At 60.8% G+C, this 14,638-nt stretch overlaps 1 protein-coding gene across 1 annotated transcript; it reads left to right on the top strand.

The window, feature by feature from the left end:
- The first annotated feature begins 5,374 nt into the window (after positions 1–5,374).
- On the top strand, positions 5,375–10,153 carry TXNIP (thioredoxin interacting protein). The gene is made up of 8 exons (XM_072846795.1): positions 5,375–5,835; positions 6,890–6,962; positions 7,068–7,215; positions 7,559–7,661; positions 7,820–8,076; positions 8,184–8,340; positions 8,472–8,620; positions 8,787–10,153. Exons 1-8 carry the CDS (start codon positions 5,586–5,588, stop codon positions 8,820–8,822), a joined length of 1,173 nt encoding a protein of 390 aa, XP_072702896.1. The 5' UTR covers positions 5,375–5,585; the 3' UTR covers positions 8,823–10,153.
- The last annotated feature ends 4,485 nt before the right edge of the window (positions 10,154–14,638 follow it).

The following is a 14,638-nucleotide window of genomic DNA, read 5'->3' on the forward strand; positions in this document are numbered from 1 at the left end:
ACAGGAACAGGGACACGCAAGCAGCATGCTCAGAACACGAGACATTGGCTCATAGCAGCCAAATTTAGATGCGGCTTCACTTGCCTCCTCTTAAACTTTGTACCTAGGACTGGGCAGGCCGAATACACCAATATCGTCAGTCCGTGTAATCCAAACAGCCAGCCTGCATGGGTGGAGGGGGGAAAATCACTCCTGTGTCATTCCTGGCAAAGCCTCTAGATGTCCACACAACCCAAAGTATGAGAAGGACTTTGGCGGAGCCACCAGCTCCACAGCCGAGGGGATGTCCATCCTCACCCCACCAAACGCTCCCATAAAGGTTTCCTCATCTGGCCTCGTTGCCTGTGAGATCAGTGAGGGTGAAGGAGGTGTAGGAGGGGATTGCCCCCCCCCCAGTTTTAGCCACCCAACCTGGTTCTCTAAATTAGGGAGCTTGATGTTCAGGGCAAGCATCTCCGGTGAGGATCCCCTTGCCCCCAGGCACACACACACACACACACACACACACACACACGCTGGCCGCCTCAGAGTAGCTCTGGCTGCTGAGAAGTAAGAAATCTTCCTTATTTCTTTGCTCTCTCCAGCATCTGCAGCGCCAGCTGGGGCCTTTCAAGGGACAATTGGATGGAGCAGGGATGGAAGCTCAGGAAATCTTTTGCTTTATGATACTTTTTCCTCCCCTCATAACAACATATTTCAAACCCAGCTGACTCCAAAGGCAAAGAGGACCTACTGGACTGGTTTGGCAAAGAGATGAGCTGGATTTGTTCTTTAGAAGAGGAAGGCTTGGCCGACGGAGCCGAGAGCAGCAGGTTCAGCTGGCTGTGCTGTGCGCCCAGAGCCCAGGAGAGGTCACGCTCTCCCAGCCGGAAGAAAGAGTTGACGCAACTGAGTCTTCATGCCCAGAGCAGACGATAGACATGGGACTTCTCAAACCCTGAACTCAAATTCCTCCTTGTTTATGGATAACTGAGTCCAGTCTCTTGTCACAAGCTGTTGACACTTAGCTCTGGTTTTCCCCTTCCTCTGTTGCAAAAACACAATCTGGCCAGGAAAGAAGTGAAAAAATCCCACCACGGCAAAGAACCATCTGTCAGGGAGAGCTGTCATGTCACACTCCTTGGCAGGAGCTGGAAACTTGGGGCTCTGGGGTGTGGAAGAGTGGTTGAGTGACAAAGGGCACGATTTGATTGATATGAGCATTCCAGCCTTTGATATGGCTGAAGAACCAGATGTCAGGTGGAATGTCCTTGAGATAAGGAAGAAAGCAGGAGGAGCACTTAGTAAACAAGATAAGCGGAACCAAGTCTGGCAAATGTCGACGGACCCCCTTCGCGTGAGCAGCGCGTGAACAGCAGCTTTGTACCAACCAAGTAACTGTTTTAGGTGCATGGACAAATGTAGTTATCCAATAGTATAGTTATTGTTAGCGCGTGCTTTGCTTGGTTGTCTATATAAACCTGTCAAATAGTCTAATTAAAGGAGAACGATCATACTCACATTGAGACTCATCGTTACTCCGGGTCCGTCTCCCACTCCGGCACTGGGGGAAAAGTCCTCATGCCAGAGCCCTAAAAGGACTTCTCCCCGTTCAGCGGGAACGGGGAAGGGGAAAAGGGGATCCCCATCTGTGCCACAAAGCATTTCAAAACGCTATGCAGCCTGCACAGCGCTACGAAGGACAGGCAGCAGTGACACAAGCCATCGCTGTGGATGAAAGCAGCAAAAAAAGATGATTTTGGAAACCCCTAACGGAGATCTGCCCTGAGAGCTTTCCAACCTGTTTCTGGTAGATCCCTGGGAAACACCTCTGTATTCCAGCGACCCAGCGGTGCTGTGCTCCCCTGCCCCAAGCCAGGCACCACAAACCTTAACATCCTCACCAAAACTGTTGCTTTTATTTAGAAATTTGAACGGAGACACTCCCCTTGCTTCACTTCAAACCTAGAAATCTCAGGCGGCCCTTTTGCTGCTGAATCACTGCCTTGGCCACAGACAAATGTGAGCAGTGAGAAGCCAAGCGTGGGACAGCGGTGGCTTTCCAGGAGCCACCCAAGCCCCACAGTCCCTTGTTTTCCAGCGGCAGCAACGCGCACCCGATGCAATCAGCGTGGGATTTATTTATTCCCTGTATTCCCTGTACATAAACAACCTCGCCAAAGGAAATGCCTTTTCCGCCCCGGCTCCCGCTCTTGACCGCACAACAGGCACGCTCTGTCCCTTCGCTCGGGCCATTGTGAATCCCTTCGCGTCCTTCTCTTCCCCCACCCCCATCCCCGCCTCGAATTTGCTGGAAGCAACCATATATGGTGAAAAAAAACAGAGAAAACAGCACCGAGAAGCTCCAGGGCTGCAGCCTCTGCAGGCACCCACCAGATCTCCCAGCAATTCAGGGGTGGCAGCCGGTTGTCTGATAGACGAGGCAAAGGACAGCCTGCCACAAGAGGAGCGTGGCTTCTCCGGGCAACGATGGGTAGCGGCTCCCGATAACCTAGACGAGGAAAAAAAAGGCTTTTATCAGCATCGGGCTTTTATTACAAGCAGGATTCAGATGGACGGTGGGAACAAGGGTAGTTTCCATCAAGGCGTGATGTGACCGGCACGGAGTACGGCGCTGAAAGCTGTTGTACTGCCCAGTTTCTGCTTTACCAATTCCTTCTTCATGACCCACGCAGCAGCCCCGGCTTTCAGTGAGTCACCTCAGGGCTTGGTTTCTCACTCAGCCCAAGCCTGCAGCGTTTGAGCCGGGTTATCCCCAGCGTGTAACGTTAGTCACGCAGCTCTCCCTGCCGTCCCTTGCCCCCGGCCAGGCACACTGGGAGAGGACAAGGCCACTCTCCCCACCCACCCTCAGCAGTAGCTTTGCTCTCAGTGATGGGTGGGGGGATCCTCCACGCACCACGATCCCCGTGGGAACTGAGCTGAGAGGGGGGGTGAATGTCTTCAAATAATTGCTTAGTGGGAGCAAGGAAGCCCCCAAGAGCTGGTCTCTGCCCAGAAATCCAACTGGCTTCTCTTCTGATGCCCTTGTTCTTTGAAGGAGACGTGACATTTTGAAGCTTTTTGTCTTTACAAGCTAAAATTCCTAAGCGTTTCCGAAACCCTTGCTTAATCCAGGGTGCTGTTTGTGTGGGAAACCTTGTGAAGCGAGTCTCAGCTCTGAGGAAATTACAGCTGCTCCTTCTTCTGCAGAAGGACCGGGGAGGCGTTTCCAGCCAGATAGGGGTCAGGGGAACAAAGGGCAAAAGCTGATTGACAGATAGAGCGAAATTTGGAGAGGATCGGGGCTGTGGAACGTGCCTTGGACCGTGTCTTTGGCAAACTCTTTGGCTTAGGACTCGATCGTCCTTTGACATTGCCGGAATGTGTTTTACTGCACGACAGCGAGCAGCCGTGGGCTGGGTACGTCTTCCTTGGAAAGACGGGCACCGAAGGAAACCGGAGAGGGAGAGCGTAAACACGGCTCCTAAGGGAATGCTGGGCACAGGTCCAAGCTGAGATCTTTGGGATCAAATATCCCATAGCTGGCAAGGCTGGAAAGAGAGCTCTCCTCATTTTGCCAAATTAGAACAAATCCGCAATTCTTTGTTAATCCGGCACCTTTTTTCCTAGTGTGCCACGAGAGACAATGGGGCGAGCTTGCCGGGACCGGAGGCAGCAGGAAAAGGTGCAGTTCCTCCATTACATACCTAATCGTGAAAGAATTCTCTCACCGTAGGGAAATTTGTCCTGTAGTTTGGCAGGCGAACAGTTTATGCCCTACAGTTTATCTGGTCGGTTTATCGGTTTATACTAACAGGTGTGAATTAACTCCGGGGGAAAGGAGAGGATGGCAGAGAAAGAAAAGCACGGTCCGTGCCAGAAACGCACGGACAAACAAGCTCCAAAGGACAACAGAGACAACTCCTAACAAAAACACATCTCTTTTCCTCATTCGGGGTGGAGAGGTCTTGGGAGCCCCCGTTTTCCATTTCTGCTTTGTTGGCTGGTTCCAAAAATATTGTTCTCCCATTTCCTCCACTCCCCATGTTTTCCTGAACTGTAAAAGCATTAACAGCTATTAAAACCAAGGGCAAAATAGACCCCGCCTGTCAGGGAGGAATGTATGCTCAGCAAAAATTATCTAGGAAGGAAAATTCGAGGGTTTCTCTGAGTCAAAAGGTTCCTACGGGGACAAGACAACTGTTCCCACTCCCCAAATCCCCGCTGGAAAACAGGGACGAGGGGCCCTGCCCCTGGCACAGTTTATAGGAAGGATGTGGTTGTGGTTGTTTGCCCTCCCTTAGATCAAGGTAGACTTGTTGATGAAAAAAAGTTCCCCACTTTCTACGGCGAACAGCGAGAAACGTCTCGATATTGCGATCTTAAAAATAAACATTTGCCTCAGATTTTCTCACCGGCTACTTTCTGTCGTCCCCCACCTCAAGACGCTGGCTCGAAGGATCCTGAAGTGCGGGGGAGCAGGAGAGGGTGTCACGCTTCCCTTTTAGTGGTATGACTGTGTGTTGAGAGGGCTATTTCTAGGAATGACGCGTGGGAAGGGTCCCCGAAACACGGCAGGCGGGGAGGGGGTGTGGGTCCCCCATCGCGGGGTCATGAGGGGCTGCGGAAAGCAGCAGAGGAGGGGGAAATACCCCCCCCATGACACCCCAGGAGGATAGAGAGAGCCCCCCACAGGGTCGGGGTTTGATCCCCTACCCCAAATCCGTCCTTTTTTACCTCAAATAATGTGGGGAAACCACGGGGGGGGAAGGGGGGGTGCTGAGGAAACACCTCAGGTGGTGGCTGAAGGGAGGCGGCGGGGGGGGGGCAGTGGAAATGCCCCCAGGCTGCCCTGGGGGGGGACACATGGGCTGAGGAAGGGGGAAGAAAGCCCCCAGAGGGGTCCCCAGAGGCCATGTCAAGCCGCTCCCAGTTCACCCAGTACAGCAGGGCCCGGCCCGGCCCGGCCCAGCAGCTCCCACGGCGGGCACAGCAGCCACCCTGAGGCGGCTCTTCCCCTCCCTCCTGCCTGAGAACATTACATCCTGTTCCCCGCTCTCCATTGGCCACCGCCACCGCCGCCGCCCGCCCTCTCTCCCCATTGGCCTGCCGCCCTGTCACTCCGTCCCCCTCATCGTCTCCCCCTCCCTCCTCTCCCTTGAACACGCTCGCCTCTCCTTCACACGCTGTCCACGCTCCGCACCCGGCGCTCTGATTGGTCGGCGGGGCTGTAAACAAGGCACCGGCGGCCAATGGGGGCGCTGATCACGCGAGCAGCACGCCTGGCCACGCGCCCTCGGCGTGGCGCTCCTGGCATCAACAAGCGCGGGCGGCCGGGGGGGCGGGGCGGCGCAGTCCATAAAGGGCCGCGGCGGCGGGGGGGGGCGGCTCTCAAAGCGCTGAGGGCAGCGAGCGGTGCGGGCCGGCTGTAGCACGGAGCAGCCTCGCCTATCCCCTTCAACTCTTAAGAAGCGAAGGGCTAAATTGCCCTTTTTGATTCAAATTCGCCTGTTTCAGGTCTTGCCCTGCGCAGGCCTTGCCCCGTGCGCCCCCCCCCTTTTTCGCTGCTTTCTCAAGAGCGTTTCCCCACAGTCCCCTCAGCCATGGTGATGTTCAAGAAGGTGAAGACCTTCCTCATGGCTTTCAGCGAGCCCGAGAAGGTCTACTGCAGCGGGGAGAAGGTGGCCGGGCGCGTGTTGGTGGAGGTGGCCGAGGTCACTCGCGTCAGCGCCGTCAAGGTGCTGGCCTGCGGGGTGGCCAAAGTCAACTGGGCCAAGGGCCCGCAGCAGTGCAGGCAGGAGGTGGAGTACCTGCGCTTCGAGGACGTCCTCACCCTGGAGGAGCAGCCCACTGGTGAGGACCCGGGGCTGGGAGGAGGGAGTTGAGGGTGGCTTTTGGTGGTGGGGAGGACCGGGCTTGAAGAGGTGTCCCTTGACCGGCGGCTTTTCCTGCTGCCGGGTCTCTCGGGAGGCTGGAGCGAGTCTCTGGTTGCGTCTCCTCGGCGAGTTCTGCGGTGAGGAGTCGCGGTGTTGCGCCGGTGTCGGGGCTCGGCGCTGAGGCGAAAGCGGGATTTGATGTTGGCCGAGTCTTAGGAGAAATAAGCAAATTCATTACAACCTGTGAACGAGCAGAGGACGGCAGGGCTTGGCTAAGTCGGGTGCAAAAGTTTGAAAGCTGAGGGCTGCTTGAGCCCTAAGTAGAGACTAAAACAAGAGCTGGGCGAGCTGCCTGCCGGAGCGTACAGAACCCGTTGGGTGTCGGTGTGGCCGGCGTGGGTCGCAGAACAGGCAGCGATGCTGCGTGCCTGCAGGGAGCGAGTACTGGAGTTGGCCTTGGCTGGGCGGCAGGAGGTGCCGCTGGATGGGCACAGAGCACGGGACGGTGGTCAGGGAGTGGCAAGTGCAGATCTCACCCCAGACAAGGAGTCTCGTCTGGGTGTGGAGAGCTCCCTTCAAGCAGCCTCCTGGTTAGGCTGGCTCCAGGGAAGGCGAGAGATAGGGACTTGGCAAAGTGTCCTGGGAGATAACCGGGGTGACGTGAAGTCTTGGAGACAGATAGCTGGGGAGAGAAGTGGGTACTGGATACTCCCACGAAGTGGAAGTAGGGTGTGGTGAGGGGAGGTGAACAGGGACTGAAGCGCGTCAAGACACGGTGTTCTGGCTTCAGATGGGGATGTTGAAAGAAGTGAGATAAAACGAGCAGCATTTCCCTGCTTCAAGAGGATACCAAGTTCTAGGGCTGTTCTTGGGGGACAGGTGTAGGCGGCTCTTACCAAACAGCCAACGCAGCTCAAGCCCGTACGGCGCTTGACTTCATCGCTGCCTGTGTAAGCAGAACAGGGGATAACGCTTAAGAACAAACCCATGGAGCTGAAGCTGACGTTTCCCTTCCCCTTTTCTTTTCCCAGATGGGGACGGCTCTGTAATCCTGAGACCCGGGAACAAATATGAGTACAAATTCGGATTCGAGCTTCCCCAGGGGTGAGTACAAGACGAACGCTGCCTCTTAAAAGAAAATTAAATTGCATTGCTATGGAAAACTCTCTGGTTGCCTCAGATGTGTCTAACAAGTGTCTCTTTCCACAGGCCTCTGGGTACCACCTTTAAGGGAAAGTATGGCTGTGTGGATTATTGGGTGAAGGCATTCCTGGAGCGCCCGTCCCTTCCCACTCAGGAGATAAAGAAGCGCTTCGAGGTTATGGATCCTGTTGACGTGAACACTCCAGAATTGCTGGTAAGTGCTGCTTTACGCCAAGAGGTTTGGGTGTCGGCAGGTGTTGAGGAGAGAGAAAAGCCCTTGGGTAGGGTCAGTCCGACCTCTGTCGTTAAGACTCCCCTGATAGGCTTTATTGCTGAGTAGGGATTAAATACTTAGTTCTTAAGAAGTCCTAGTTACTTCTAGAAATCTCCACCAAGATGGATAAAGCGAGGCGCTTGTTCTGCTTTCGCTTCGCTGCAAGGCTCTCGAACCTCATGGGGAACTTGAAGCTTGTGTTGCAAAACGAGAGGAAGGAAGGAGGAGTGGGCTGGGAGGAGCGGGCAGGTTTCACCTAGGTAACAGTTGTGTTTCTCCGCAGTCCCCAGTTGCTGCCAAGAAGGAGAAGAAGGTGTCCTGTATGTTCATTCCTGATGGACGTGTGTCAGTCAGCGCTCAAATCGACAGGAAAGGATTTTGTGAAGGTAAGAGCCTGTCCTGCCCCCTTGGAGGAGGGGAGGAGGGGGGCTGGGGGTGGTGGGACAAGCAGAGGGGGAGCATCGGGGATGTTAAACCGCTAAAACGGGCTTCCCACGAGGAAAAAGTTCGGACCGTCCTGAATGGAACGTGGTTCCCTCCCCAGGTGACGAGATCTGCATCAACGCCGACTTCGAGAACACTTGCTCCCGCATTGTGGTGCCCAAAGCTGCCATCATCGCCAAGCACACCTACCTGGCCAACGGGCAGACCAAGGTCTTCACCCAGAAACTCTCCTGCGTCCGAGGCAACCACATCATCTCGGGCATGTCTGAGTCCTGGCGGGGCAAAACCATCCGCGTCAAGAAGCTCAAACCGTCCATCTTGGGCTGCAACATCCTGCGCGTGGAGTATTTCCTGCAGGTGAGTGGCTGGGGGTTGCCGGTAGTCTTCCTCGCTTGGTCAGCGGGTCAGCTTTCTCCCCTCTTGGTTCCTGACATCCCTCAAAACTCTGGTTCTTGCCCTCGCAGATCTACGTCAGCGTCCCGGGCTCCAAGAAGATCATCCTGGAGCTGCCCCTTGTCATCGGCAGCCGCTCGGGCATCGGTAGCCGCAGCTCCAGCATGGCCAGTCAGACCAGCTCCGAGATGAGCTGGGTGGACTTGAACCTCCCTGATGCTCCAGAAGGTGAGGGGAGTGTGGTGGCCGCAAAGGGGTCCTTGGTGGGCACCGCTGTGACCCCCCACGAGTTTGGGGGGCTAAGAGGGGTTACGGTGGGGTGTTGTGGGAGAGCTCACCGGTCCCTCCATCCCTTGCAGCACCCCCGTGCTACCTGGACATCGTTCCGGAAGACCACCGCCTGGAGAGCCCCACCACTCCCCTCCTGGATGATTCCGACAGCTTTGACAGCCCCATCTTCATGTACGCTCCCGAGTTCAAGTTCATGCCACCACCCACCTACACGGAGGTGAGAAGCGGTGCCGGCACGGCCGGCGGCAGGGACGGAGGAGAGCTGCGGGGGGACTTGGGGCGACAGGGTGGAGGAGACGGCTCTGGTAGGAACGGTTTGGTGGGGTTTAGGCTCGGGATTAAACCTCCAGGCGTCTCAAGGACCTCTCTGCTCCCTCCCTCAGGTGGACCCCTGCATCGCTAACAACAACGTGCAGTGAGGGCCGAGTACAACGTTACTTTCCCGCTTTTTCCGGACTCTGAATGTGCCGTGAAGGACGCCTTGCAGCAGCACGTACCTCGGGCCCAGAACCCTGCCGCAGGAGCAGCGGCCGCTCGGAGGGCACGCACGGCTCCCGGCGAGGCTCTGCCTGGCAAGTGTGGAAGAGGTGATGAAGTGTCTGAGTCTTTGTGTTCCCTCGTGTGCTGGCTGTACCGAGAAACCCTGGTGTGGCTCAGGGGCCGCTTCAGACCTTGCGTACAGCCAAAGTCTTCTTCCGAAAAAAAAAAACCCGAACCCAAACTACCAAGGTGCTTACGTGGAAACTGGCAGGGGAGAATCTCGAGGTGGAGCAGGGGACGTGTAAAGACCCCGAACGCCTCGGGTACAAACCCTTAGGAGAGGCAGATTCCAGCCTAAAAAGACTTTAAAAAAAAAAAAATGTTGTGTCAGAAATTGCCATCGCGATGCCTTCAGTCCGATAACGCCGTCCTCGGGGACGGACACGACCTGCCCGTACCTTGGACGCGACCTGCGTTGGTTCCGTGTCCGAGAACGCACCCGAGCGTGCAGAGATTGTCGCTAAACTCGTTCCTCCGACGGCGGGCTCGTTGCTCTTACGCTAACCGCCTTTAATCGCAGAGCTGCCCGGCCGAGAGCGGGCAGCCACGAGGGCAGGCTGGCCTGCCGCTGTGCCGGGCGCTCCCTCTCTCCGCCTCACCTCGACGGGTGATGTGGAGACGGCGAGCGAGGCGCGGCGGCTCCGTCCGCCCTCTTGGGAAAGCCCCAGCCCCGCTCGGAGACGCCGACGTGGCCCGGAGAGCGCTGCCCCGCGCGCCGGCCGGCTCTCTCCAAGTGGGAAGCTCGGAGCCGCTTTGTGTTCCGTGGTGTGATGCCCGTGGCGTTGATCCCGGCGGGCGGGACGGGCGGCATCGCCACCTGCCCCGTGCCCCCCCGATTTCTGTCGGTAACCGCCGCACCAGCCTCCCCCAGTCACCGCTTCCCGGTTCCGCTGCCCTTGGCAGGGCTGCCGCTGCCGAGGGGATCCCGTGGGATCCTCTCGTCCCAGCGGCATTCCTCGCCCCTTCCCTCTTGCTGGCAACGCACAAACTCTCCCCACTGAAGCTTCGCCGCCCGGTACCAAACCCGGTGCCGTGCGGCGGCGGGGAGGAACTGGGCTGATCCTGGCGGAACCGGACCCCATCCGGGGGACGGGGCGGGGGGCTGGCTTCTCCCGGTGCGTTGGGTTCACCGGGGAATCCCACCGGCTGCCTCTGACTGTTGGAGACACAACTCAAAGATTGTGAATAACTCCTTTTCTACTGTTTTGTATGGGGGGGGTTGGTTTTGTTGGGGTTTTTGGGGGGGGGATGGGGGGGAGAGAAACCAAATCTATTTTGTACTGCTGATGCGCTCTGCCCCTGGGGGGTGACGTTTTTAATAAAGACGCAAGTGAAACGGTCGTGGAGCGGCTCGGACGGGAGCGCGGGGCGGGTGGGACACCAGGGGGATGCCACCCAGGTGACGGGGACACCGCACCCTGCTGCAGAGTCACCTTGGGGGGTGGGGGGGTGACATCTGCTTGTCCCCAAGGAGCTGGAGGGGACACATCCACCGGGCCCCTTCCTGCGGGGTGCTGCGGCAGCGCCCGCCTTTGGGTGCCGTTTCTCGTTAATTGGGTGCTTCTCCTTTGGGTGCCGTTTCTCGTTAATCGCCCAGAGTTTGGGGAGCGGAGCGGGGTCACCCCGGGCTGGGTGGGGAAGCGAAACCCTCGCCGCCGGGCTCTCCAGCCGCGGCCTTGCTCCAAGGAGGGGGTTTCTTCCCCGTTTTTCCCGGCTGGGCCGCGGCGTTCCCGGGATGGGCCGAGGCGGGAGCAGCCCCCTCTGGCAAGCAAAATCGGGGGGAAATCGGGCGCGGGGTCAACTCCCTGGGAGGGGAAACTGAGGCAGGCGCTGCTGGTGGGAAATTCCTGCCGGTGGCCGAGCCGCGCACGCGGCAGCGGCACCTTCCTCGCTCTCGGTGGCCGCGGGAGCTGTTCCAGCGGCCCCCCCGCTTCTCCGGCCCTTTTTTGGGGGGATGTAGGTGAAAGTTAACGGAAAAAGGGACGGGGTGTTGACGCTACCGGTGTCAACCTCAAAAACAACCTCTCACCCCTCCCCGACTTGGCAGCCGCTGCCGGCTCCCGGAGGGGCTGCGGTGACCCCCCCGCCACAGCTCACCCCGACACCCCAGCGCTGGGGGGGGGGATACGGAGCCCCGAGGCAGCGGCGGGAGCTCCCGGTCCTCTCCGGCCACGCCGCGAGGCCGAACCCACGAGCAAATCCACCGTGCCTCAGTTTCCCCATCCCGCCAGAACCCTCACCGGGAGCCCCTTTCCCCCCCCCCGCCCCCCGCCCGCTCTTATCTCCCCGCTGCCGGCACCGCGCGGCGCCGGCTCGGCACGTAGGGGCCTTATCGCCGGGGAGCCGGCGGCTTTGGCCGTGCCAGGCCAGCGCGGTTTGTCCGGCCGCACGCCTCGGCCCACACCTTGGGCCGTGGCGAGCCCGACCCCGGCCCCCCGCGGGGCGAGGGGAGCCCCCGGCCCCGTCCGAGCCCTGCCGCCGGTGACGCCGGTGACGGGCCGCGATGCCGCGGCGCGTTCGTCCCCGCTCTCGCCCCAACCGCCGCGTCCCCCGCTCCGTCCCGGCGAAGTCCCCCGTGTCCCCCAGCCCGTGGGGCTCCCGGGAGCGTCCCCCACCGCCCGGCAATCCGCCGTCCCTCCCCAGCCGCTCACGGGGTGGGGGGGACGGGGGGGGGACACACGGGGGGACCCCCCCGAAAATCCATGGGGAAACCCTTTGGGCACCCATCGCTCCCGCTCCTCTCCCTGCCTCAGTTTCCCTTCCTGGGGGCGCAAGGCCGAGGCGTGGGGCTGAGCCAGGGGGTGCCGTGCCGGGCTGGCGCGGGCCCCGGGGTGCCCTCCAAGTGGGGGAAAGGTCAGCCCTGCTCCAGGCCAAGTATGGGCAGAACGAGCCGAGCTTTGGGGGGGGGCTGCGGCCGGGGGGGCCGTGGCTGCCATGGGGGCTGGCACGCAGCCGAGGGCCGGCCTCTGCCAACAGAAACGCCGGCAGTGGGGAGCAGCCCCTGTGCCCCCCCCATTTTATGGGTGCCCCCACCCCACCCCGGCTTCTCCCGTTCCCCCGGCCCCGGTGTGGGTCTCCCCCAGACCGGGCTCTGCTTGCCCCACTCGTGGGGGGGGGGAGCATCCACCCCGGAGACCCTACAATAACACCCCCCAAAAAAAAGTGTGTTTTCCCCTATAAAAGGACCGGGAGGGGACAGCACCCCCCCACTTTGCCATCACCCCCCCCGGGGGCAGCCGAACCCCACACCCACCCCAGCCCCACTTTACAGCCCCAATTAAAGCAATTAGGGCCATAACCCCCCGCCCCCAGCAGGCGCTGGGACTTTGCGCTGGAGCGGCTCGGCAGCGTCCCCAGCACCACGGGGCCGCATCCAGACCCCCCCCCCACCCCCCCCGGGTATTTTCAGCCCCGCTGCTTGTTTTTTTGCCTGTTGTTCTTCCTCCATATCGGGGGGGCCGGGGGGATTTCCAGCCAACTGGGGAAGCAGCAGCTAAATTGGGCCAAAAATAGTGTTCTTCTGGGGGAAAAAAAAAAAAAAGGGATTTAAGCTGCCCCCCCCCTTGACATCCCTGGAGAGGGTGGGGGGTGATGGTGTCTCTGCCCCCCCCGGGCCACCCCAATCTCTGGGTTCTGCCCCTCAGGTTTGTCCGTGTGTCCGGACGTCCAGGCGGGAGGCCGGGGTGACGGCCGTCCCCATGGGGTGGGGACCCCGGCCGTGCCCCCCCTCCTGGCGCGGGGCCTGCGCTGGCCCCCACCCCGCTCGCCGCCTGCTCCCAGCTCGGCCGAAGGTCCCGGCCCCGACTGCGGGGAGCAGCGGGCACCCCCGGGGAGGGGACGGGGACGGGGATGTCCCCGAAGGGGCGCGGGGCAACGGGGAGCGGAGCGCGTTCTCTCTTGGGGGTTTGGGGGTGCTCCGGGTCTCGGAGGGGGCGGCGGGCGCCCCGCGTGCTGGCAGGTCCCCTGTCCCCAACCCGGCCACCGCCCCCCCCCGTCCCCAACGCAGCAGGTCCCTGGGGGGGGGGCACCGGGCGCAAAGTCGGGGGGCCGATGGCACTTTTGTGGGGCGCAGCGGGGAGCCAGACCCTGCCCCACCCCACTCGGGCTGGGGGGACAACCCGGATGGGGGTGGGACACGACACCCACTCAGGACCCCACAACCCTCTCCCCCCAAAAAAACAACCCCAACCCTCTGGGACCCAAGCGTGGGGTGCCCTAACGTGGAGGACCCCCCAAACCAGCCCCCCCCAGGGCCTCCGTGCCCCACATCCGGCATGGGGGGTAAAAATAACCAGGGCGGCGGCGAAGGCCGGCGAGCACGAGGAGGCCCACGCGCCGCTCGCGTGCACCGCGCGGGCGGGGAGGAAGAGGCCCCCGCGCCGCTGGGGAAACCGAGGCACGAAGCCGCCGGTGCCTGGGGAGGGGGCAAAGGGAAATACCCCCCGCACCCCCCCAGTTCCCTTCCCCAGGGATGTGGGGCAGCTCCCCCAGCCCCACGCCGAGCTCCCGGCCAGAGGTCTCCCACCCTGTTTTATTCCTGCAAGCGGGGCCGGATCCTTCCCCTCCCCCCCCCCGGGGTTATTTCTGCAGCACAGGGGGCTGCGGCTGAGAAATCACCACCTCCTGGAGCCCCGTGATGGCCCGGCCACCCTTGGGGACACCTCTGCTTTCAGGGGGGAGGACGGGCACCCCAAAGCAAACAAGGCGGGGGTTGCCTGAGCTGCTGCTTTTGGTTGGGTTTGGGTTTTGGTTCTTTTTTTTTTTTTTTAATCACCCAGGGATTCAAAACCAGCCTTAAAAACACAGCCAGCACCGAGAACCCTGCGGGGGGTGGGCGGCGCTTCCCCATCACATGCGCCTCACATGAGCTCTGCCTTCACCCCTCCTTGACCTCTCCCTCTGCCAAAAACACCTTTTGCCCCCCCCCCGAACACCTTTCCCCCCAGAAACCCCTTTTCCCCCAAAAAAAACCCCTTTCCCCCTCTCCCAGCGCCGCCCAGCAGCTTTTCTCACTGCCGGTGCATGCAATGATTTTGGCAGGGCTCAGCCCAGCCCCCTGAATCAGCCCCAGCGGGGTTCAGGGAGACCCACGAGAGGTCCAGGGGGTGGGGGGGGGTTCAAACCCTGCTGCCCCCCCCCGCAGGATCAACCTCCCCCCCGCCGGGCTGGAGCGGGGGCTTGACCCTGCACCCACTGCTGCTGGAGCCCAGCGCCAGAGGGGTTAAGCCAGGCTGGGGACCCCCCCGGGGGGGGGGGGGTGTTGGGGTCCCCCCCGAACCTGCTCAGCCCCCCCCAGAACCCAGAGCTGCTGCCACAGCCCGGGGACAAGGGGGGTACGGGGCCATGGTGCCGCTGCATCCCCTGACTCCAGGAGCTGGGGATTTGCACCCCCAAAGCGGGTGCCACGTGCCCACCCCGCACATGGCCGGGGCCGGCGGGGTGCCCGAGCGTGAGCCGAACATGGGTGCCGGGGCGGAAAACCGGGTGCCGCCGGGCACCCGTCCCACCCAGGCGATGCCAGGAGCCGGCCCCACACCTGTGGGGTGAAAAGGTGGGGGGGAGGGCACCCCCAAACAGCTGCGCCTGCACCCATGGGTGCACCCAGACCCCCCCCGGGGCAGGTGCGTGTCGTCCCCCCCCTCCAGCAACCCTACAATAACAAACCTTGTGTGTGCGGGGCGGGGGGGGCTCAGGG

This window comes from Ciconia boyciana, chromosome 26, assembly GCF_034638445.1.
Source record: "Ciconia boyciana chromosome 26, ASM3463844v1, whole genome shotgun sequence".
NCBI classification, from domain to species: domain Eukaryota; kingdom Metazoa; phylum Chordata; class Aves; order Ciconiiformes; family Ciconiidae; genus Ciconia; species Ciconia boyciana.